The 26249-nt window shown below is 40.4% G+C and overlaps 1 protein-coding gene across 5 annotated transcripts in view; it reads left to right on the top strand.

Annotated features, from left to right (window-relative positions):
• The window catches only part of CLYBL (citramalyl-CoA lyase), a 330208-nt gene extending 304498 nt beyond the window's left edge, over window positions 1-25710 (top strand). For 2 of the 5 annotated variants that reach the window (XM_053304757.1, XM_053304755.1), the window contains exons 7-8: window positions 2758-2877; window positions 25412-25710. In XM_053304757.1, coding sequence (XP_053160732.1) covers window positions 2758-2877; window positions 25412-25515 — 224 coding nt within the window. In that variant the 3' untranslated portion in view covers window positions 25516-25710. Of the gene's footprint in view, window positions 1-229; window positions 276-2757; window positions 2884-25411 lie in introns of those variants that run through there. The other 3 variants (XM_053304756.1, XM_053304758.1, XR_008318450.1) reach the window with 3 other exon arrangements.
• Window positions 25711-26249: the final 539 nt, after the last annotated feature.

The following is a 26249-nucleotide window of genomic DNA, read 5'->3' as shown; positions in this document are numbered from 1 at the left end:
AGGATCTGCTACCGGTGCCAGTGTGGTGTAACCCATGGGCTTTATATCAGGATTCTGTCTGGATAAATGTCCATAAGCTGTAATAATGTTTATATACATAAAAATAGTAAACCCTGGAATGACACTTTAACAACTGACAATCATTATAGCTACTCCAGTACAACATGCTGAGAAGCTAGATATAAATATGAAACACTATAGGTTTTTCTCTTTTTACAATCTTTTGTAGGAGACAAAAATGACACCATCATAGAGTTACATAAAAGACTTGACAGGTATTGATTTAAAGTACGATATATCAAGTGGTACTGCAAAAACGATTTCATGGTCATAAATTTTAATGCCTTCCAATTCTGCACCCTCTCCGTAACTTGTCAATAACAACAGTTTGGTTTAAAATATTTCCCTCGTTTCTCCATGACATTGAAGTCCATTATACAGTTGTTTGAGTACATAAGGTGTAACAAAAGGCAACCCAGGGTCATAAATCAAGTGGTATGTTTTTATATTTTTGCTGATGTCACAGTTTTTAAAAAGGCTGAAGCTATATGTCACTTTTAAAGCTCACCCAGATTTTCATCTCAGCTAAACACTCACCTTAAAAAAAAAAAAAAAGGCTGATTTTGGGGGGGCTTCCTCCTAACAATGCAACCTTTCCTCTTAAAATATGCACTTTTCTATGTTTCTATATAAAGTCGCATACAACTATTATTACAATTACTTACAATCAGTTACAATTAATAAAAACAAGTGAGTCTGTCAAGAAAAACAGATTGAAAATTAAGAATACAAGCATATTCACTTTCAGTAGCAATATTTCACTGTTAAATATCTGCTAATTTAGAACAATGATGCTTCTGTTAGACCACCTATACAACATGACATTAATTTATTTAATTCCTTTCAAAAAACAACAGTGTTTGAAGAATTTTTTTAAATCCATATGGAATATATAGGACAATCTGAATCTCAAATTATTAAATTATTCTAGTTATGATGAATGATCATGTAATAATATGATGCAGTATCTTGAGATATAATTTCCTAAATAAGAGACAGCTAGAAAGAAGAATGTTGTTTGTGTAAAGTTGATTTCAATTTTATTTTTATTATCAGTATATTTATTATACACTACAGAAGAACAACAAACTTTATTGCACAACAGATCATGGGAATTAGGGACACATCTTTTTCATTATTATATTATTTATATCTAATTTTTGCAAATTATTTCTCTGGATTTTAACCTATTTAAAAAGAACACATTTCCAAACCAATATGTCACCTTGCATAAAGTAATTTTTAAAAATATTGTTTGCATTAAAAATGAGAGTTTGGGCTATATAATTTAATTTTTATATGAAATTATTTGCTATAGTGCTTGGCTAACTTTGTTTCCTCTCCATTTCTCAAGATAATGCCAGAAAGAATTCATTTTAATATCTAATAAAAGAGCAGGATCTTCATAGTATGTGAGCATTTGTGAGGAAAAGAAAGTATTTTCAGAATTTGAGCCCTGATTATATTAGTTTATTTTAACCCCCGCAAAAAACCCTCTTTCCACTCTGCTGTAGTGTGTGTGTGTGTTATTTTTTCCTACACATACATATATTTTAAAATACTATAAACAGGCTATTATGTCACGAAATGGAATGCTACAAATGTAACAATGAACAATAACTTCCAACAATTAAAGGATGTTATATTTTTCTCATGACAGATAATCACATCAAATGTTCTTTCTTGTCAGCGTATATTGCTGATATAACTGTAAGCAAAAATAAAAAATAAAAATCATTAAACTTTAAAGTTTAGGAATGCACAGACTGATTTTTAAACGTTTCCAATATTTTTATTGCTTTTTCTTTTTTTGTCTCAGTTATACAAGCAAAACATTACAAAGTCACTGGTCAGTCTATCACAATATTTTATCATCAATAAAATATATATATATAACAAATAACAGAATGCAGTGCATTACAACCAGCACCAATTAACTGATCGTTGAAGCAAAAAGTTGAGATAAGCAATGATTCTGTTAAGATTTTGTTTACATTTTATTTAGCTTTTGGTGACCAAGGGAGCAGAGGTGGAATGAAGGTGATGTTTTAATGGGCACCATCCCCGGGGAAACTTTATCTGTGCAAGCCCCATTGAAAGTAATGCTCTTGAACAGCATCCATCATTTCATGGGGCTTGTTCAGGTAAGCTTTCTGGTGGATTATGTCCAGGACTTTAAGGGTTTCATGATTTTGCCCTTGAAACGAGGAAAGGTATACATCAAATAAATGCAGGATTTATACAAAATATAGTTGCTGACAATTTGAGGGAAATTTAGATAATTAGTTCTGTCAGAAGAAAAAGCTAGCCCTAAAAACACTTTAGGCTTCAGTGTTAGTGTTGTTTTCATAGCTGGCGCTTTCATGAGAACAGGAATCCCTTTGAAAGTCTGGTTGTACTGTATCAGTCTTCCCATGTTTTGTACAATTGATCAAGAACAATAATGAAATATCAGGCGCATATTTAAAGTTCAAGTTGTAGCTAGTGTTGTGCACATTTTTGTTCATATAAGTTGGACTACTTATTGTGCAGCTTAAAAATGAAGGAAGTTAAGGTTTTGTTTTGTTTTGTTTTTCAAAACTTAGCTATCAAACATGAGAGTCTATGCAATATTCAAGAGCCTCAAGTGATTGGAACATTTTGCTAGAACATCTGTTTGTTAATGCTTGACCCTTAGGTTATTAATCTTTGTTGTAGGTAAGCAGGTTATTCACCCTAATCAAGTTGCTGTTGTCCAGGAGCAGTTCTCACCAAGCCCTGAAAGAATAAAGTGGGCACAAGAACTGATTTCTGCTTTCGAAGAACATCAGCACATAGGCAAGGTAACCCTTTTCTTCCTGCTATATGCAAAATAGAGTGCTATTCAAAAATTAAAGTATGCTGCCTTGACAGTGTAATGTGTGCAGTAAGCTTTTTGATAGAACAGTAGTATATTTAGATAGAATAGTAGTATACAGTATTTTAACAAAATATAGTAACTCTTTAAGCCAATAGGAGAGGGGTTTTTTTGCATAAAAGTATATGGTGCATTCACTTTACATGGCAGTTTCAATCATGTGTATTGATTTTTGTTTTTTTAATTGCAAAATCAAAGATGGCCATGTTGGTCCATTAAAAGAAAAATCCATAATCCAAAGCAGGTATTATTTTTATTAGGACTGAACAAAAAGTAACAAAGCAACAACTCAAAAGCTCTCTGTTTGTTGTTCTGTTACTTTTTGGATGGTCCTTTGGAGTGAGAGTGTGTGTGTGTGTGTGTGTGTGTGTGTGTGTGTGTGTTCCTATCCTTTCAGCAACTGAGGGTAGTATATTTAGACATCCCGTTAATTCGGCTAATAATATTATCTTAGTAAGATGTTTGATTATTTTAATAAAATGTTTGATAAGGAGAAAATGGAAAGAAAATCACACATTATTTGGCTCCTTATAACTTCAAGGGAGAGATAAAATGATGCACACTTTTTATTTTCATTTTTTCAAGCAGCAGATACCAAGGACTGGTTTTGGGGTTCTAATCTTGCAGACACTTGTGTGTCACTTACCCACAATATGTGGCTCTACACAGGATAGACCTCTGCTCACTGTACAGTTAGGGTGAAACTATATGAACTTATTTTTGGATTGGAGGTTTTTTGGATAGAAAAGAGAGCAAATTAGCGCTCGAATATGATTGTTCTTAATTTAGTGCATCATTGAGTCTCATGTTTCCTGCTCTGTGGGTTTCTGCTATGTAAACATTGTGGTGGTGAAGCACAATCTGTCTTCACTTTGTGCCAGTAACACTTAAATTAGGGGTTGCCTGAAGGAAAATTTTATGCTAACTGCAGCATTGTCAGCTAATTATCTTAAAGGTTATTTGCGATAATGTAGTTTGCCACTTTTGAGGGGGGAAAGTTGCAATTAAATGTGCTTCTTTTCATAAGAGCGAAATATGAAATGGTTATCAAGCCAGTGAAGTTTAAGTGTCCAGAAGTGCAGTGGAGAGAGTGTGATTCTTCCAATGCAATTTGCACACTATGTAATTGCCAAAAAAAAATTGCTAACAAAGCTAACAGACGCACACACAATATATAGATGCATATGCACTTCTTGCTGTCCCCCTCAAATTCCATTAGCACTTGACTGATATGTGAAAATATATAGTGGTATTTCATGTGTTTGTTGCCTGCTAGTACTTACAAGATTATCTGCGTGCACAATATGACTTTACTGCAGAAATATTAAGTGCTTGCACCAAATGTATGCTCTATCATAAGATGTACCTACTTTTCAGGTAAGTTAGTTGTAGTATATCTATAGGCCTGTTCTTCAGCTTTAAACCATAATTTATTAAATTGCTATGATACTGAAGGCCAGATTGGACACTAGATTAAGGTTTACAATAATTGTAACTACCTTCCTACATCCCTTTTGTAGATATGCCATCCCTTTATTTGCATGTGCTTACTATGAATTATATAAACAAAACAAAAATGCTTTTTAAAAAAATTCTCCGTACACCTCGTACCTGAGATCTCTCTGTGCCCATCTTTGTGTATGCCAATGCCATGCACACATGGCAGCTAATATTTTCCAGGAAACTATGAAGGATACACAAAAAGGCAATGCAGGGAACAATGAGCAAGACAAAATATTTATGTTTACTGCGTTTGCCTTATCAGGCCATATACATTTTAAACAGCAAATTCATTTCTGACCTGTTGTTCAAACACCTATATAAAAAACTTCACAACTGGCATTAGAAAAAGTGTTATTGTTCCAAGTTGTTTTTAAGTGCTTTAGCTTTAAACTTTCGTTTCCTCCAAATTTGCTTTTTTGATACTGCAAGTGCTCTGATGATAATTTTGGAATAATGATTAGCACTTAGATGGTAACAGGTAGTTCAGAGAACACTTTCATAATCCTAGCTAAACTTCTCCACTAACAGTTTTGCCTGCTTCCTCTGAATGTGATACATGGAAATATATAGATTCTTTGTGACGTGCTTTTAACTCCTAGTATTTATAAATATGACATTGGGCATTCACGACAGGATTAAATTCTGACCTCATCAAAGTAAGCGAGAGCTTTGCCATTGATTTCGGCAAATCCTTGGTCTCACTCAGTGAGGTAAAATAGGATGCTGTTTGATCAATGTTTCCAGAATATCAGAGTTTGCATTGCTGTATTGAAAGCTCTGTCTTAAAAAGCCTGATCACATCTGATTACTAAAATTTCCAAAACAAGCAGCTTCTTATGACAAGAGATTTGTGTGACATGTCCAAAGACAGCCTTAAAAATGTCATCATGATTTAAGGCCACCTCCCACTTTGTCTGGGAATATTCTATTTAAATATTACTCTGTATTCCTTATAGGACTAATGTACAGATTGCAAATTGCTATAGATGCTGCTCTCTCTACTTCATTGCTCCCCCTATTTCTTCTATTAAACTAGCGTTCATTTCAGCAAAGCCAAACTACAACTCTGGGTTGACACTGTTAAGCCTACCGTGGTGTTTTTGTGTGTTATTAATCAAAAGTGAAGGCCTGGAAAAAAAACAAAATGCAAAGGATTAGAGTGACTAGTTTGCTCACAGATAAATTGCTGGTCCTGAGCTTCTGGGATCACAGTTTATTGTTAATTGGAAATTCTTAGCTAACAAAGTTTGATGCCCTCAATCAACAATAGTTTACATTAACATACATACAGCAATCAGTTCACACAATTTATCACAGTTTGGAAGGTACAGAACAGCTCTCATTGAGGGAAGGACACTGCTGCTTCTGGAAGAATAAAATACATTGGGTTAGTAATAAGCAATAATCAAAATCAGAAAGAAATTGAGATATAAGTGGATACTTCAATAGTGTTATGCAGCACCTGACATTTTGATCAGGTAACAACTTCATGCTTAATGACTTTTTAATTATGATTTTAATAGAAAAATAGAATAGAAGCCTGTTATAAAGCAAACTAACAGAACAGTGGCACTCTCACTATGACTTTTATATGTCAGTGTATCCTTTTTTACTATACTTTATTAAGATCTGACATACTTGATTAGCATCTCTAATCAACAGCTTATTGACAAGCACACAAAAAAACAACCTTAAATGCTTTTTCATCTGTATTATAATACCTCTTTGTCCTGGTCTCCCTTTTGCTCTAATAGAAGTGGAAAATCTAGCCTAAAGTACTGTATAACTTTTCTTTAAAATTATAACTGAAAATAATAATGGGAAATAAGCCATAAGTGATAAATACATTCAAAGGTAATGCCACTAACTGTTTAAAGAAGCATATTTATTTATATAAAAGCATTTATACTGCCTTTCAAACTAGCAGATACAAGCCAGTGTGAAATAAGTATCAGAATCTAGAAAGCATTAAACAAAAATAAAAACTATGCACATGCTGTTCGTTTTTAATAGTTTTTATTAGTACACTCATCTTTGAAAGCAATTTTAAAATATTTAGTTGAATGATTGTCACTTGTTGTTAACCAAGAAGTGTCATTTGCCCACGCTAGCTGAGGAAATAGATGTAAGTTACATTGTGGATTGGGACCTGTGGCATAAACCTGATGCATGAAATGAGGATTCAGTCTATCCTACAATATTGTTTTTAATTGGAAATGGATTCCAGCACTTCTTTGAATGTGTTGAATGTCGAATTAGTCACAAGTTTATTTAGAGTTAGATAGATCAGGGCCCCTTTTAAGGGGGAAACCCTAGCTATGCTTAGCATAACTGTTAGAAATACCTGTTAGAAACTGTGTGGTGACCGAAAAGGTTTAGAGGCAAGATGATGTAACTGGCATTTGATGGCTAAATTTTGTTTATTTACATCAATAATATAACCAATTATATAACAACCAATGAAACAGGTAAATTTATTAAAAATGTGACCATGTCAACTCAGACCAGTAAAACCTTTGATCCCTCAGCAATGCAGATCCCAGTTGTTTATCCGAGGGTATAGGCAGGCAGTATATTTGCTGTGATTTCTAAATGCAGCAGTGAAAAATAAAGTATGTAAATTAGTAAACATTGAAAAATTATTGCAAAATTATTATCCTGCAAAACAACAACATAACAAGCAAATGTTATGTTGCTATCTCAATATGCATCATTTATACAGGTTGCAAATTTCAACTTTTCTTTTCTCAGAACCTTTATTTATTCATTTTATTAATTTAATTTATTTATTTATTTTATTTAGCTCAGAGGTTGAAATACTTGGGTATGAAGTGGGGATTGTAGATTGGGCAAATGTGAATTCAAATCCCAGCTCAGCCATGGATTTACCGGTTACAACTTGGCAAGATACTTTCTTATCATTTTAGTTTCTCATCTGTAAAATGGAAAGATCCATGATCAGCCACACTGAAAAGTTATGAATATGATGAATATGGTCAAGAATAGTGCTGTACTTTGAGCCTTAGGGAGGAGATTGACAATATGTGGAAATAAAGAAAATAATAAACAAGAGGTCGCTGTGGTACAAAGGAGCTTCGCTTCTTCTGCAATTAGCTACTAGTCAAAGGGTTGCTCCATTCTTATGTGGGCCAACCTCAGACTTTGTGTCCTGTTCAGACTGATGTGGAGAGAAAATGTGGATTGTGGCCAGGGACAATTAAGACTTGTGGAGCCACACCCTGACTTGTTCTATTATCCTTCCCTTCTACCCCCTGTATTTATCCTGTACTCCTGTCAACATTTAGATCACCTCTTTCTGGTGGGCAAATAGCTTTTGCAGAGAGAGTGGGGGGAGAGAGTAAGAGAGAGAGCGGCTTCACATTATGCTCTATCCTGGAAAAAAGCACTTAGTGTGTGCATGGCAGCAATTATATTCTATTAACTCCCTAGTCCAAGCGCATGCAGCCAAAACCCCACTTACATCGCCACACACAAACACCTCAAAAAATGAAACTCTCTGATATCTAGAACTGGGCTGAAATTTCCTTAGGAGAAAAGCCTGCTGTTGAGTGGGGGGGCGGGGTAAACATCATGTTGCGAAGCTCACAAAATTATGGGGTGAATGTAGACCATATATGTTGTTGGGAGAAAAATCTGGGCAAAGAAACTGGCATACAAAAGCTATCTGTAAATGATCACTGATGCAGAATTATGTAATTAACACATGAATAAGGCTGCCTTTCCTCCAGGATGCTCCAAACTGTGTGCATGGAGCTTTCAGACTGAGACTCACAACAGTCTTAAAAGGTAGGTTAAACTATGGCTACATACCACTGAATTCAGTGAGATTTACTTCTGAGTAAACATGCATAGAACCAGGCTGCATGAGATAATGGCTTGCCGAAGGTTATGCAGTGATCTCAATAGATGAGTAGATATTTGAAATGTTTGACACTTCCCCTGGTCTATATCCAATACAAAACCACACTGGTTCCTCCTTGTGTATACTTGAACATACACAACTCCAAATTGATGTAAATATCTACAAACATTATCTTGTTTGCTTTTGACAGTTTCTGATCTAAGAGTCTCTAAATTGTTATGTTTTTAGCGCTGCAATTCAATCAGTCATCTTTATTAGGGTCTAAGACCAGCATAAGACAGAAGAGTAGAGTAGTAGAGAACAGTAGAGCATCATTCATAACAATAAAACCAAATTATGGAATCATAAAACTATATTACTTTAGAATTACTACTCTAATACTATAAAACTATAATATTATACAGCTGCTACCCTTAGAAAAGAGGGTAGCTATGAGATTATTAAACATCTGTATTTTAAAAATATGAGCATATAAAATGTGAAATATATAAAATGCAAAAAGCAGTGGCTAAAACAGAGTAAATAAAATAAGACGTCTAAATAGGAGCACTAAGAAGATAAAGTAGTAAGCAGTTTAAAGCTATGCAAAGTTCTGCAATTTTATTGTCTTAGCTTTATCGCTTTTCTTGTAATTTTGACTATATTGTTTTATTTTATGTAAGATGCTTTGTTGAGTGTTTATTAGTAGAAAAATAGGATAAAAATAAAATTAAATTAAAATAAAAATACTAGCTTAACCCATGCAGAGCATCTGCATGCTAGTACTTGATTGCTCCCCTTAACCCCTCCCATAACCCCCTCACCTCAGAGATCTCTCCACCCTCACCTCCGCCCTCACTCCTGCTCCTCCTCCTCCATCTGGTTGCTTCCATCCCCTCACTCCTATTGGTCACTCCTCCATCCATCTCCCCTTACCCCTCTTGGTCACGGATGCAGCGTTGCTTGCACCTATTGGTCAAGCTGCAGCCCCCTATCCCCAGAGACTTCCCTAACATCACCCAAGCCCTGCTCCTGCTCCTCCCCACAGGAACAGCAGCAGCAGTGGTTGACCAGGCCTTTCCTCTCTGCCACCACCGCCATCGCCGCTCATTTCCTTCAGGCCACTGATAGGCCTGGGCCTGTCCCTTGCTTGCCTGCCTTCCTCCACCAATGGCCTCAGTAGCCCCAAACAGCAGCAGTGGTTGACTGGGCCCTTCCTTGCTGCCGCCATCACCATGGCTGTTCGTCCCCTCAGGTTGCTAACAGGCTCGGGCCTGTCCCTTGCTCTTCCTTCTTTCTCTCTTCCCCTCCCTTCTTTTTCTCTTTCTCTCTCCTCCACTCACACTTCCCCTCTGTCTTTCTTCCCCTCCCTTCTTTCTCTCTCTCTCGTGCTCTCCCTTCCTGAGTTAACAGATCTTGTTCATCTTGTTTCCTCATCTAATTCACACAACTGCAGCTTCCTTCTCCTGAAGGGGCTGTTTCTTCCCTCACAACCCCTCTCTTTGCAGACCCTATATATATATATATATATATATATATATATATATATATATATATATATAGATTCCTCTCCTCTACAATCAAGAACATCTTCTGACCAGTAACAGTTGCATTCCAACTGACCTTAACCACCAAAGGCTCCTCCTCCCTATCTGCATATGGAATCCCCACTGCCCAATCACCATGGTGCTTCTGCTCTCACAGGCTCCTCCTCCCTATCTGCATATGGAATCCCTACTGCCCAATCAGGTGCTTCTGCTCACGAACTCTCACGAGAGCTGCCACACACGGCATTAGCCACGGATATGCTATTATCTATATATACACAGATAATGAAAGCACAGGCAAAACTGTGATAAAATGCATCTTAAAAATCCTAGTATATATTAAATCTCAAGTAGTATTTTTTTAGTTAATGGCTGCAATCCAGCATAGATTTAGAAGCACTTATCAGTGAAACACTTCTCACTTTTTCACTGAAATCAGTGGACCAATAATGCAAACAAACCAGCACATGGGCCAAAGAGGGGATTTGAATTCTTATTGTTAGATATACAGATTGCCTTTTCCTGGTTGTTTGTAAAATATGAATAATACAGGGCTATTTTTATGTCTGTCTGTCTGTATGTATGTATGTAAGCACATTTGTATACCGCTCAAAACTGACATCTCTGGATGGTTTAAAGGTAAAGTGTGCCGTCAAGTCAAATTCGACTCCTGGCACCCACAGAGCCCTGTGGTTTTCTTTTGGTAGAATACAGGAGGGGCTTACCATTGCCTCCTCCCAGGCAGTATGAGATGATGCCTTTCAGCATCTTCCTATATCGCTGCTGCCTGATATAGTACCAGCGGATATTTGAACCTGTAACCTTCTGCTTGTTAGTCAAGCATTTCCCCGCTGCGCCATTAGGTGGCTCTGGGTAGTTTACAACAAGACAATTCAAATTAAAACAAAATTAAAAGGTTAAAGCATTACAATGATTCGAAATTTAACACAACTATTAAAACTGTAAATCTAATTAAAAGCCTGGATGAACAAATGTGTCTTAACTGCTTTTTAAAAAGTTGTCAGAGATGGGGAGGCTCTTATTTCAGCAGGGAGCATATTCCAAAGCCTTGGGGCAGCAACAGAGAAGGCCTGTCCCTGAGTAGCCACCAGATGAACCAGTGGCAACTGCAGTCGAACCTCTCTTGATTCTCTCAATGGGCAGTGGGATTCATGGCGAAGAAGACATTTTCTTAAATACCCAGGGCCTAGGCTGGTTATTTATTTATTATTGATTTACTTGGCACGTTTGTATACTGCCCGGGGTGGGTTTTGTAAATTGTGGACGATGCATGCAAGTCATTTAATGGTACTAGAGAAAGTCGTGCTGTTCTGGTAGCTCCAGGTCTTAACATTCACATCAGTTTTGGAGGATGAATACAACTGAAGGAAGCCCGGGCAGGTTCGTGGCTGGGGAAGAGAGTCATGTGACTTGCCTCTGCCCCCCCCCAAGGCAGTGGGCCCCCAGACAACTGTCTCCCCTTGCTCTATTATAGTTACGCCCCTGTATACCGCCCAAAATGCAAGTCTCTGGGCTGTTAAGGCCTTTATGGGTTATAACCAACAACTTGTATTTTACCTAGAAACTTATCAGCAGCCAGTGTAGCTCTTTCAATACAGGAGTAATATGGTCTCTCCGAGATGACCAAGATACCAACCTGGCTGCCTCATTCTGTACCAACTGCAGTTTCTGGACTATGTACAAAGGCAGCCCCACATAGAGTGCATTGCAGTAATCATGTCTGGAGGTTAGCAGCAGATGTATCACTGTTCATCTCGAGAAACGGATGTAGCTCACGTATCAGCCAAAGCTGATAGAAAGCACCTCTGGCTTTTCAGAGAGTTTCCTCCGCCTCAGCCTGGGACACCAGACGCACCCCAGACTATGTACCTGTTCCTTCTGGGGAAGTGTGACCCTCATACAAAACAGGCAGATCAAACCCATCTCTCATGTTCCGACCCTGCACAATAGTACCTCCATCTTATCTGGATTCAGTCTCAGTTTCTTATCCCTGATCCAGCCCATCACTGCCTCCATGCAGGAATTTAGGGAGGCAATATGCCTTCTCCTCCTGATGATGTTGACATGGAGAAATAGATTTGGGTGTCATCAGCATACTGATAACACCCTGCACCAAATCTTCTGATGATCTCTCCCAGTGGATTCATGTAGATGTTAAACAACATTGGAGACAATATGAAGCCTGAAGAACACCATATGAAAGTTCAGATTTGGAAGAGCAACAGTTTTCAAGAGACACCTTCTGGAACCTGCCTGAGAGGTAGGAGCGGCAACACTGCAAAGCAGTGCCTCCTCCCCATAACCCCCTCAGGCGCTCCAGAAGGATACTATGGTTGATAGTATCGAAAGCCACCAAGAGATCAAAAAGGACCAAAAGACACTCCCACTGTCAATTCCCAACTGGAGATCATCCATCAGGCCGATCAAGGCAGTCTCCACCCCACAGTTTGAAATGGGTCTAGAGAATCAATTTTCTCCAAAACTTCCTGGAGCTGGGAGGCCGCCACCCTCTCAATTACTTTCCCAACCACGGAAGGTTGGAAACAGGCCTGTAGTTGCTTATCCGAGGAATCAATGCAAGCTTCTTCAGAAAAGGTCTAATAATTGCCTTCTTAAGTCAAGTCAAGGAGGCATCCTATAGGGGTGTGCAAACCGACTCAACATTCAAGAGGTTCGAAGTCGAGCCAGTTTGATTCAATGGTCTGGGGTCGACCCGAACCACCCCCTGTTCGGTCCAACCCCAGACCAAACACCCCTGACTGTTTGGGGGTTTGTGAGTTATTGGTTGTTGTTTTTCCCCATTTTAAGTCACTTACCCCCTTCAGGGGAGTTCCTTGAAGTGGCATGACCAAGGCCTCACAGAGGCCAATTGCACAGGTGCAGCGGTGTCCAAAATGGCCACTGCACCTCAGTATGAAGGCCCGAAGGGGCCGAAAAAGTGGCTGAATGGGCCACTAGCAGTAATAAGGGAGGCCAACAGTGAGAGGGGAACCTCCACGGACACCCCCCCCCGCTGTCTCCTCAAGGAACTCCCCCAAAGGGGGTAAGTGACAAAAGATTTTTTTTAAAAACTCGCAAGCCCCCCCCAACCAGACCGGATGAGACCGGGGGGGATTTGAGGGCCTGGTCAAACTGGCCCAGTCAGGTTTGAGTCCGGTCAGGACTTGAACTGAACTGGTCCAGCTGATTCTGTGCACATCCCTAAGCATCCTGCCCTCCTTCAGAGAAGCATTTATAATATCTACCAGGCCTTCTACAACAACCCCGCTACCTGATAGTATAAACCATGTTGAACAAGGGTCAAGAGAACAGGTGGTAGGCCGCACCATTCCAAGAAGATTGTCCACATCCTCAGGAGTCTATTATTTGGGAAAGTAATATAAATTGTTGATGTGCAGTGTGGACCGCTATTTTAACACTACTTTCTGGTGCAACCTCAGAGAAAGGATCTTAGAATGATCAAGAATAATCAAGCAGAAGAAAACTAAGAGCTCACATAAACCAAGTAGCATTTTATGCTCTGATCCAGCCAGTTTTTAATTGTTCATTATTGTTTTTATGCTTTATTATTTTTGTTTTAATTATTAACTGATTTTAATGGTGTTTTAATGTAAACCGCCCTGAGCCTTTTGGAAGGGCGGTATAAAAGTTTTAATAATAAATAAAATAAATAAATATGAGAAAGCACATACATAAAGGAGTGCTACATGAGTGGTATCTGTTCCACGATCCAGGGTTAGTGCTGCATAAGCAGAATCCTGTAAGAAAATCAGGAAGCGGGGTGGATATTGTTCCACTTCATTTCCCCACCAAATAGCTGATTGGTTGTGACTGGTACTCTTCTAACAGACTCTGCACACACAACCCTGTACTGGGTCGAGGCACACAGAGTTGTATCAAAACCACAGAAAACTTTTTTCCTTCAAATTGCAGGTCCCCAAACCATATTGCAACTTGCTTTTGAACATCCACTCCATTTCAGAAATGGTTTGCCATGTGACATGGTGTGGATGATGTCAGAATGAACAAGATATAACGTGAAAACAGAGCTCACAGAACATTCTCAACCAGCAATGCAAACCTGGCTTTCTCCTGGCTTCACAACTGAAGTGACAGACATACATACCAGTGAGGCAAATGCTGGCTCATCTGTCACTACTTTGTCTCTTCCCACCCATCCTCCATGTTTTAGGAAAGCTATCAGATTTTTTTTTTTAATGTAATAAGAATGCCCCAGTGAAGTGAATGTATCTATCCATTCATTTGTCACCATGTTAATTTAAAATGGAAAACGTTTTTGTTGAGGGAAGAACTGTTCCTGTGACTGGAGTGAAGGCTTTTTGGTGTACTCATAAGACACCACAGGCCTATCAACACCATGCATAGCCAGCTTCTGCTTGAAACATGCAGAGACAGGTTGTTGTTTTTCCAAAGTTCAGCCCTTGAGAGAGATAAATATGTTGGAACTGACTGTGTTGAGGACACTTCCAGAGTAACTTTGCTGCTGTAAAAACCTTACATTTGTCTTTACTTTAAAAGAAGCCTAGGTCCAAAGCTGCTTGGACACATGAGACTAAATACTGGAATTGTTTGGACTGTGACCTTTGACTAATTTAGCCCTCATAAGGTAGGACTAAAACAGGGCTGCTCAACTTCGGCCCTCCTGCAGATGTTGGCCTACAGTTCCCATAATCCCTGGCTATTGGCCACTGTGGCTGGGGATTATGGGAGCTGTAGTTCAAAAACAGCTGGGGGGCCTAAGTTGAGCAGGCCTGGTCTAAAAGAATGCATAGTTTTTATCTTGCAGCCTCACTGTTCCAGTCATGTGGGGAAATTATAGTATGAATTGGACTGTATGCAGATATGCCTAGCAATGATTTCTCTACTTTCTCCAACTTCCATGACCACAAGAACTGCAGTCTTATACCATCCAATTAATCTTACATTTCCCTACATGATTTCAGGTACCTACGTGCCTGAGGAGGGACATGGTCACTTGCATGGAGGAGAAATCACCTGTAGGAGCTCTATGGCCTTACTCTTTAGAGAAAAGAGTATAAACATATGTATTTCATTTTCCTCATCTTCTTCCAAAGAGTTCAGGGGTGATGCATATGGTTCTCCCTCTTCTTTTGTTATTCTCACAACCACCCTTGAGGTAGGTTTGGCTGAGAGGGAGTGACTGGCCCAAGGTCACTTCATTCAGATTTTAACATAAAAGGATTGCTCTTCCTGCTGGGACCCAGGAATAACCCAGCTCAGCTGTTTCCAGTATGTGTCTCTTTAGCAGAAAACTGAAACAAGAGAAGGGTGCAGAAAGGAAAAGCCACTCAATTCTGCATACTGACTCTGGCTTCCACACACAGCAGCAGTGTCTTTCTTCGGTAAGGTGGAATGGAACAGGGACTGCAGGGACTCAAGACAGAAGCGAGTATGCGGCTGGGGGTGGGGGGTGTAGGACTCAGCAAGCCAGCATATTAATTCTACTAATGACCAACAATGGCTTGTTAGAATGGTCTCACCTGTATGAATTGCTCCAATAAAGATGGCCTTCATTGTATTTGGAAGGGCTTCTGTCATTAAACTGTACTTCCATAAGCAAGCCATAGAAGGGCATTCACCCTCGCCTAGTGTCATGCCCTTCCCTCTGCCATTCTGGAAGGCAAATACAGAAGATCCCATTCATGGAAAGGCTCTGTCCTTGTGACTCTGGGGAGGTGGAAACCATAGACCATGTGCTCCTTTCATGTCCCTTTTATAAAGACAGTTGAGATAGGCTCATATCTCCCCTGCTTCTTAAATACCCCGGCCGCTCTAGTCAAGTCTACACCAAGATGCTGCTCACAGATGACCATCAGTCCTTCATGTACAAAGTTGCTAGGTTCTGTGGGGAAGTGTGCAAGATCCGTAGGGTCCTGACTGCCAGTTAATATCCTTGGCAGCAGATGTCTGACTATTGAGCATTTTATTTGCTGGATTGTATAATAATTTTAATTTGCCTTTTACTTCACTGCTTTTATATTGCTTTAATGTAGCTTATATATATTATAACCATTGTATACCTTTAGTTGCCCTACTTTTAAGGATAGCTATTCATTTACTCTATTAATCTTCCTACAGGTTTTAGGCTAAGCCGGTAGCATTTTAAAATTAATTTTATTAATTCCATACAGTTTTTAGAGTTGCATTTTACTATTATAATCATACTTATCTTCTAGAGTTATATTTTATTTAGCACAAGTGAATGTTGGCCCGTTGAATAACGGGCGCTAGTAACGGGGCCATTCCCCCTCCCTCCGCCGTCCGCCCCCCCCCCCCCCACCTTTAAGGGCCAAATCGGCCCAGGCACTTGCCCCCGCCAGGCCGGGGAGACGGAGGCCGGGACTGGGGGCAGAGCGGAGGCCATGTAACTTTAAAAAAAATTTGCGGCCGCCGACCGCCCACCCTCCCTCCCAGCTGCCGAGTCCCCCTTACCCTGGCCGACTGCTGTCGGCCATAGACAGCCCTCAATTTAAGAGGCAGAGAGGAGCTCGCAAGCAGAGCTCCTCTCTGTGCAAAGCCTCTTGCCGAACTGCCGCTTTGGGCGCTTGAGTTCGGCAAGAGGCTTTGCACAGAGAGGAGCTCTGCTTGCGAGCTCCTCTCTGCCTCTTAAATTGAGGGCTGTCTACGGCCGACAGCAGTCGGCCAGGGTAAGGGGGACTCGGCAGCTGGGAGGGAGGGTGGGCGGTTGGCGGCCGCGGCCGTGGGAGCAATTTTTTTAAAAAGTTACATGGCCTCCGCTCCGCCCCGGCCTCCGTCTCTTTCGGCCGAGGCAGCGGCTCCGCCGCCGCATCAGTCACTCTCCCCCGCCGCCGCTTCTCCGGCTTCTTCGGGGCGGCCGCTTCTGGCCGCCCAAGATGGCTGCCGGGTGCCGGCGATCGTGTCTCCCTTGCCCTGCTTCGCGCATGCCCAGAACAGGGCTGGGAGGCACGGACACACGCTTGGTGTCCGTCCACGGACGGACACCAAGCGTTTTATTAGAGAGGATGAGTTTTATTATATTGTATCTGTACTTTATCCAGGCTGGTCTTTGACCGTAATAAAGATTGATTGATTGATACTTCCATAAGTGTGTATGTTAGTCACCAGGGTACCTATATTTCAAGCGCTACCCTAAAATTTAATGTGGCCACTACTCCCCTTACCATATCATCATGGGGTAGCCACAGTATATTCTGATAAGATTTGCTCAAGAAGGGAATATTTTTCTCACTAAAGCTCTAGCTAATTAAAACCATAGTAAGGGAGCCACAATCCATTTGGGTTGGGACCCTGCTTTGAAGAGTACTTCGTCTAGTGGTTTATCTGGCCCATGATAGCAAAGAACCTTCATCAAGAACCTTTGGGGCTTTGCATTCTAAATATGGACCAAACATGTGAAATACACAGTTTACCTTGATGCTGTTTCCATTTTTTTCTCCTCAGCCCTCAAATCTTGGTCCTTGTAGGAATGGAAGGGTGGATAAAAATGTGATAAATATATGTATTTCACACTCACTTCATGGAAACAGGCTGAGTTATTAAGCATGATAGGATATGGATTTGGCTTGCAGCAAAAAAAGCCACAAAAGCATACCTTCCGAGCCTTAAATATCTGGTTTTCCCCCAGTGTTCACAGGTATAATGGTGCTCAGCTGCCTTCTTTCTTTCTCCAAAGCAGGGTATAACAAAAGAAGTAATGTTCTAGCCAGATGGCCTTCTTCAAGGCATACTGAGAGAACTCAAAGGAAAGCAATACAGCCTAAATATCATTTCAGCTAATTTAAGTGGCAGCAATCCTACATTTCATTTCACTGTATTTGGCATGGATTTTCTTAGAATTAAGCAGCCATTCCTGCTCAGAGTTTGTCAGCTGAAAATTGCCACATTTTGTTCACATTAAATGGTGGTTCAAATACAAGTCTGAAGCTAGAGGAAACACAGAATACTGTATGGAGTACATTGATACATTTCTTCTGTCACTGCCCTAGTATAGTTTCAATGTTTGTCCCTGCTTTGCTTAATATTTTATAACTGCAGTCATATATTCTGGAGATGGCTTGGATCCAAAGGTGTCCTTCCACTAGTGAAGTCTCTTCCACTCATGAAAGGCCATTCCAACCTATGCATAACCCAATGCATAGGAAAACTTATCCCATAGATAGCCAGGTTCTGCCATTTGCATAAACTCTTTTCAAGATGTTTTTATGCCCACTAGAGTTTATATAGTTATATGTGATCCCCACTTCCCCAAGTAGTGAGAGGTTACAGAGAAAGCACTACCCAAGTTTGGCTTCCTCGGGAGGAGTGATCACTGAATGATTAAAGTGTCTTTGCAATTTTAGTTTATTTACAAATGTACAAGTTGAGCATTAGATGGACATGAAATAGCACTGCACGTCTACATGCAGCAACAGGTTTCATCAGATTTCCAGAGAGAAAACCCTGCACTAGGGATGTGCACGAACCTGTTCAGACCTCTGAATGGACCTCTGAACAGGTTCGAACACTGAGAGGTTGGGAGGTTTGAAGGCGGGGGGTGGGAATTGGACTTTAAGGGTAGAAATAAACACTTACCCATTCCTCCGCTTTCCCCCCTCCAGTACTCAATTTTTGTAAAGTCCTTTGGGGTGGCAGCGTACCTCCCAGCCACCCCATCCCCTTTTGGGGCGGAAGTGGCTGGAAGTACCTGGCATGCATGTGCGCATTGGGTGGGCTCATGCATAAGCACAACGTGCATGCGCATGTGCCCAGCACGCACATGCATGCCAGGTACTTCCGGCAACTTCTGGCCGAAGAGGTGACATCACAGGCTTTCAATAATCTCTCTCAACTGTGCAGGCATGCCTTGCAGTTAGCAAGAGCCACAGCGCCAAACGGACAGGCCCAGCAATCGCTCCACCTGCCGTCACCGGTCGTGGGTGGACTGCTCAGCTCACCCCCGGCAGCCACCCCTTGGCTTTGTAGAGGATGAACCTTTTTTTAAAAAACACCACGGACCGACACAGCAGGAGGCCCCCAAAGGTAGGTATGGAGGGGCCTTGCAGCAGGGGTGGTCCAGGCACTAAAATTACCTAGGTGCACCCCTGGTTGGGTGTGTTCTAGAGTGCACTCTCAGCTTATGCAGGATACAACAATGCTACAATACACTTTCCAATAACAGGATAATCTTTTTCTCTCGTTAGAATTTTCAGTGCCCCCCCCCTTTTTTTTTTTTTTTTTGCAAAATCTAAACCTACTGGATAACCTATCATGTATGCACTTAATCCTCCTTTGTTTTCATAGACATTTTCTACACTACAGTTTCCTTCTTTAGGTTTTCAACCTATTATTTTGATAATATGGTTCCAGGGGTGCAGTTTCCTTAAATTGGTGCTTTCTCAAATGGCAGATGCTGCTATGCATCCAGTTTTCACTGTTACATTCCATGGGAATTCTTGCAAGAACATTTCCCAAAAAAACCTGACTATTGCAGTGAGAAAGTATAGCAAAACAGACACATTTAAAGAGGTGCACTAATTCTAAATAGTACTTAAGTTCACTTTTAATATTGCTCTGCCACAACCCATCTGTAGATTCTGTGGTGTTCCAAAGAAATTTGTGACTAAAACGTTAAAAAAACCACAAGTAACTTTTGTTTAGTGGGACTGAAGAATTTGAGCTATTTTGCTATATTCAAATATTTAAGAAATATAAGTAACCTCAGTGATGCCACCATGGCAGGTGGTGCCTTTGCTTACTCTTACTTTTGTTCATCTAAGACAGTAATTTCCAAACTGAGAATCCAGGGAATTTTGAGAAATGTCAGAGGTTTTGCAATGTGAAGATAGATTGATTTGTCTAGTGTTGCTTCTTCATCTCTGAGCACTTCAGCAGTGCTCTTACCCCTGGACTTCCCAGCGGCCATCCAGGGGCCTCCACACACCCCAGAGGCCCCCCAATCCTCTTTAGTCTGTCCTGGGTGGTGTGGCCACCAGGCAACCGAGCGTGAGCTCTGCTTTAGAGACAGAGGGGAGAGTAGGGAAAGAAATATGTGCAATGGGAATATGTTAAGTTACATGTTGAAATGTTTCTGCTAATGCATATTTGCATAAACCGCCCAGAGACGTGGGTTTGGGGCGGTATAGAAATATGTTAAACAAACAAACAAACCTGTTTTATATTCTTACGTTCTTGTGAGTTCAGTTGCTGTTTGTGCTCTCAAGAAACCATGTGTTAGTGTCACGCAGAATCTTCGTGTGTGTGTGTAGGGTGGTGATGCTTAACTTGAAGCGGGGGGCGGGGCCTCCAAGGGCCTTTAGGTCCAGGCTCCAAAATTACCAAGGTGCACCCCTAGAGCAGTCACCTTAAGTGGTGCAGCGGGAAAATGCTTGACTAACAAGCAGAAAGTTGCTGGTTCGAATCCCTGCTGGTATCGCTGGGCAGCAGCAGTATAGGAAGATGCTGAAAGGCATCATCTCATTCTGTGCGGGAGGAGACAATGGTAAACCCCTGCTGTTTTCTACCAAAGAAAACCACATGGCTCTGTGGGCACCAGGAGTCGAAATTGACTTGATGGCACACTTTGCCTTATTTTACGTCTAGAGCACTTTGGGTACGGGTCCATCTTATTTATTATTTATTTATTTCTCTGTGTAACATTGGTGGTAGTAGCTGAAGATCGGTAACGGCAGAGAAGCTTCCCTGAAAAACAGCTTACCCACTATTATTATTCTTCATCTGCAATGTGCAGCCAGTGGAGAGTGCTGGATACGTTCATGCAGAATAACAACAAATATGTATATACCGCTTTTCAGCAAGGGTTTTCAAAGCAGTTTACACAGAGAAATAACAGATAAATAAATAAAATGGCTCCCTTTCCCCGAAGGGCTCACAATCTAAAAAGAAACATAAGATAGACACCACAACAGTCACTGGAAATACTGTGGTGGGGGTGGATAGGGCCAGTTATTCTCCCCCTGCTAAATAAAGAGAATCACCATGTAAAAATGTGCCTCTTTGCCCAGTTAGCAGGGGTAGAACAACAGGGGTAGAACAACACTAAACAAGCTATTGGGATACTTTAAAGAACTGGACGAATAACATGTTTAGTATGGCATGACTTTGTCTTGTTGAAGATTCTGGGACATGTTGGTCAGATGCAGAATCCTGGGCCTCTTTGTTGCCCTGCATGAACGAGGTCCCTCTACAATAACTCTCCACTGATATATAATGAGTTGAAGAACATTTTTAAAATGATATTTCCTAAGAGGCCAGAATCCTTCCTGCTGGGAATAACGCAAGGAGAGTTTTCCAGAAGAAATTTAACATTTTTAATGTATGCAACCATGGTGGCCAGAATAGTATATGCGCAGAAACGGAAGGACAATGAAATGCCCTCAAAAGAAGATTGGTTGATAAAAATTTTGGAATATGCTGAGATGGCAAAACTTACAGTACAGATAAGGGATGAAAACCTGGAATCTTTTAAAGAAGATTGGAAACCATTCTTGCTATACATAAAGAACGATTTTTCTAATATGGACCTTTCAGCAGGGTTTGAAATTTAATAATAATAGCAGGTTGGCTAGAGCAAAATCGAGTTTGCAATGTGTAGGATATATGTTTTGAATTACTATAGCAATGGTTGATTTGTATAGTTAATGAATCGTGCAGATTGATGAGCGGGAAGTCTATATTTACTTATTTAGATTTAATGGGATTGTTAAGATATTGTAGAAACCAATAAAAATTTTAAAAAGCAAAAAAAATACAATAACTCTCCACTGGTTGCACATTGCAGAGGAAGACTGATAATAGTGGGTAAGCTGTTCTTCAGGGAAGCTTATCTGCCGTTACTGATCTTCAACTACTACTACCAATATTTATGTACGGTTTTTCAACAAACATTCCCAAAGCAGTTTACATAGAGAAATAAATAAGTATTCAACCCACATGATCAGAAAGAGGACACACTGAGATCATGACCATTGTGATTCTTCTGTGGACATCCTGACACCCTCCCAGCACATCCCTTTACCACATGGGGGTGAATGGCCCAAATATTTGGAGCATTTGGATTAACAGCTCCCATGCACAACAAAGGGATGGCACTGGAGGGTATCAGGACATCCACAGAAGATGTCACAACTGGCATGCTCTTGAAGTGCCCCCTTTCTAATCCTGTGGGCCAATAAGGTATTGTCCAAGCCAGCCCATTGTGGAAGGAGTTCCCTAAAAGTAGAAGGCTTGGAAAGCTCTGGTTTATGAGCTGGTTATTAGATTATCTACTATGTGGTTGCTGCTTTCTACTCTGCTCTACTAAGACAGAAAACAAGGAGACCACATGGGAAGAGTGTGTGATGCGATTACACCATGCTGACTTTCTTTTTAGGATATCTGGAATTTACTTGATTATCCCTTGAACTGGGCAAGCATTTCTGTCATGGGAGCCTTTTTATTCCTTCAGTCTGCATTTCATGTTTAAATGATGATAATATGGGGAATCTACAAGAATGTTAAAAATGTGATGGGATGCTTGGATCTTGAAAGCTGTTAAGCAATTCTTTCTTGCCGCCATACTTGAAATATCTAGATCATATTTCACAAACTTCATAAGTACAATCCAATAGAAAACTATCTGTTTATTAAAAACATTATTTCATGAGAAATGTTTTGAGATGTATCTGATTTCTTAGATTGCATATTTATCTGCTTTCTATTACTTTAAAAAAAATCAAATGATGGAGAGAAAAAAGAGAATGGAAGTGTCCTTTAATTATTATATTAGTTACATTTCTTAACAATTGTATTGGTTAACTATTATGTTCATTATATTGGCCAACATCCAGAGTAGCAAACCACATACAGAAAGCTGTTGCACTACATCTGGAACTTGTGTTCCAGAATAGAGTCACGTAACTTTAAGTTTGTGTGTGGTTGCCCAACGGTTGCCCAACTGCAGCACACCCCATCTGTTTTAATGGAACTTTAAAAATCCCCATTTTTAGCGCAACTAAGCCATCCTCTTACACTAGCGACAGTACTCATTCTGCATGCAGTTCTTTGCCCTGGATACCCTTATATTTTAACTGTCTCTCTAACTATTATAATGAAAAGGAATACGAAACTTCAGAACATTTTCATGAATGTAACTGCACTTGTTACAATGCAACCTTTTCTGCTTGTGAAAGTGTATGTCAGTGTTCTTCATTCCAAGGCGCAGGAGCCAGTGGTGGCACCCATCAACCTTAATCCTTGGCTTCTTCTTTAGTAGGTCTGTGCGAAGCTTTAGCCAATTATTCCACACAACCTTGCTGGCTTTGTGCAAAGGTAGGCAGCCATTGCCACTATACAGTGCTGTGCTTTGCCCAGTGTCAGTGGGACTCCTTTAAGGGAAACAAAGCCCCGGTACCATCTTGGAAGGTGTGCACTAGAGCTCTGTGGGGAAAGCGCTGGGAAGAACGACAGTTCCATCTGCTCTGGGAGTGCCTTCCAAGATGGCACTGGGGGTCGACAAGGCTCTGTTTCTCTTAAAGGGTCCTCACTGTGCTAGGAAAAGTGCAGCACTGCACAGTGGTCAGCATGGTGGGAAATGGCTCTTACACTGAAGGTTTTGGGTCAGTGACCTCTCACTTGGAAAATAGCGACGATTGTGGTTGTATGTTAATTGTCCGCATTGTACATATTTGGCTTTTCTATGCCATTTGGAAATCCATGATACACCTTGGTTATGGCCAACTATTCAAAAAGCCCTCTCAGAACTTATTCACAAATTAGAGGTACTTTCATTAGAATCAGTGAGGTTTTCCAGAAGAATTTTAATCAGAACATTTTCCAGGGCCCTAAACAGATTGTTATCTGACTTAGCATATACATATATTTCGTAAACAAAACTAGAACATATGCCATGTTAATGTCATATGCTGTATGAATATTTTAAAAGTTTATTTTCAATAATCAAAATTATTGAAACTGAAATACTTGATTGTAGGGAATATAAAGCTGTGTATAAAACATCTATACTGAATGTGGTTTATATGTTATATAATGAATGTGGTTTATATGTCATAGCCAATGTTATATTTATACATTCAGATGTATACAGAATGTAGTTTATAAGTTATAGTCAAATGAATTCAAAGCTTTAGTTGGAAATTATTTTTCTTGAAATACTTGTAAATATTATGACCATTCAATAGCATGCACTTATACTGTTTTCATTTTAAGTTAAAAAAAATGAATTTTTATTTACATTTTTAAAATGAAAGATGTAGTCACTGACATCTTCTGCAGCACTACTAGGGTGGAAGAAGGGCTCCACCCTCACTGAGCATCAGGCATCTACCTTCGCTGAGGCTTGCTCCACAGCCCAGCACAGATGAAAGGGGAGGTAATTTTCACTTCTTTCCCCTCCCTCCAAAAGCCCCTTTCTCTGCCAGGATTATGTCCTTGTCCTTGAGTGTTGTGCAGCCCTCAGGGACATATTCCTGGCAGCAGTGGCATTGTCCCTGCAACTGTGTACAGTGCCTCTTAATTCTTACTGGTTGACATCCTAACAATGTACTTGCATAATGAGCAAAGTTGCACTAGTACAAGAAGATCATGTAACTGTGCTAAAAACAGGGATTTGTGCAAAAGTTCTCTTTAAAACAAATGAGTTGTGATGTAGTTGTGCAAGCATTGTTGCAGTAGTGCAAACACTAGTCAGGACCGCAAGCTCCAGCCTTAGCACAAATAGCTAGTGCAACAGCTTTGTGCTAGGGCAACATCCTTTCACAAAGTGCTTCATAGGTCAGCCACTGATTGCAGCTTTGCCAAGCTGGGATCAGTTGGCAATACAAGATTTTTAATTGTATTACCTTTAACATTGTTTACCCCTGTTCTAGCCAGTTTGAAATTTGGCTGCTGAAAACAATGTTCCCTGTGGATAGCATCATTGTATTACTGAACAGCATTTTGACATGTGGCAAGTACAGGTGTTTTGTCTCAAGAAAGAAAAGAATTGCTACTTTATCTTAGTGCTAGCATGATTTAGAAATCATCTCCTATAATTGCAAGCTACTATTGCCAGTCACCCATCTCAGCTCACTTTCTCCTGGGGAGCATGAAGGAAGAGCTTCTTGTCCTTTTGGCAGGGGCCCAGTGCTGTGCTGTTTCCCATCCCCCTTTTCAAGGAAGAGCCAGAATGAATTGTCTGTGTCTTGTTCTCCCACCGCCCTGGCTAATGTGCCTCAGCTTGTGGATCATTTCTGGCTCGGTCTGGTTTCAGGCTAGGAGTTAAATATATTGTTTTCTTCTATGCAGGGAGTTCTTTCGTCTCTTTCACATCTTTTGTGTTTTGCTTTACATTTGCCTTTCTTGTGCCTCTTGGCTCTTTCTAAAGTCAACATCCAAGAAGAATCAGTTTGATTCATGTGGGATCTAATGATTCTTGTCTTGCAGCAAAGTAGTAAAACCAACCCAAGCCTGCAATTTTCCTTTCCCAAGATCCTTTTCAAGAATCTGATATTCTCTGTTTTGCAGGGCGCCTTCACCTTCCGTGGCAGCATGATCGACATGCCATTACTGAAGCAAGCCCAGAACATTGTTACGCTTGCCACAGCCATCAAGAAAAAATGATCTGCTAAATGAACCTTCCCCTAGGGGGGCTCTAGGAGCAGCTTAAAGAAGGATCATGTAATATGTGGAGGTAGAAAAATGCAAAAGCTCATACTGCAATGGAGCTCTGTTTACGTGTGCTCTACAGCTTGTCATTTATTTTCTTCCTTATCACAGATCATTTTTCCTGGTCATATACCAAAATAAAGTTGTTACTACTACTACTACTACAGATCATAGCAGTAAAATACAACCCATTTCCCAAGCAGAAGACAATGCAGTGACATCACAGGGCAGTATGTGTTGCATCACATAACATTAGTTCTGACATAGCAGAAAACAAAATTGATTATTTGGGAAACTGACTTATTAAAAAGCCAATTCCAACTAATGAATGGGGAGCAAGACAAATCCAACCAATCCCATCTTTGACTGTGCAAACTTTCCATGGGAAGCACAGTGATGAGATGAAAGGAGGACAGGGGCTCCTGTACCTTTTATTTGTTGTGTAGAAGAGGGGCTCTTCTTGGTCATGTGAGGCTGAGAAAATTCCCTCTTTTGCATAACTATTAAAGGCATAGGAGCTCTGCTCTCTTTTGTATCAGGTTACCGTAATGAAAAACAGAAATTTTGCAGAATTAACATGTGTCTGGAGTAAGCCATATCCAAAAGATACTGGCTTTGAATTAATGGAAATCCCCACTGTCAGCCCCTGAGACAGCTCCTGAACCACTAAGAGCTGCAAAGATGGGAGGATTTCCAC

This window comes from Hemicordylus capensis, chromosome 3 (assembly GCF_027244095.1).
Source record: "Hemicordylus capensis ecotype Gifberg chromosome 3, rHemCap1.1.pri, whole genome shotgun sequence".
NCBI lineage: Eukaryota > Metazoa > Chordata > Lepidosauria > Squamata > Cordylidae > Hemicordylus > Hemicordylus capensis.
Note: the sequence above shows the minus strand (reverse complement) of the source record. Positions and strands in the feature narration are given on the sequence as shown.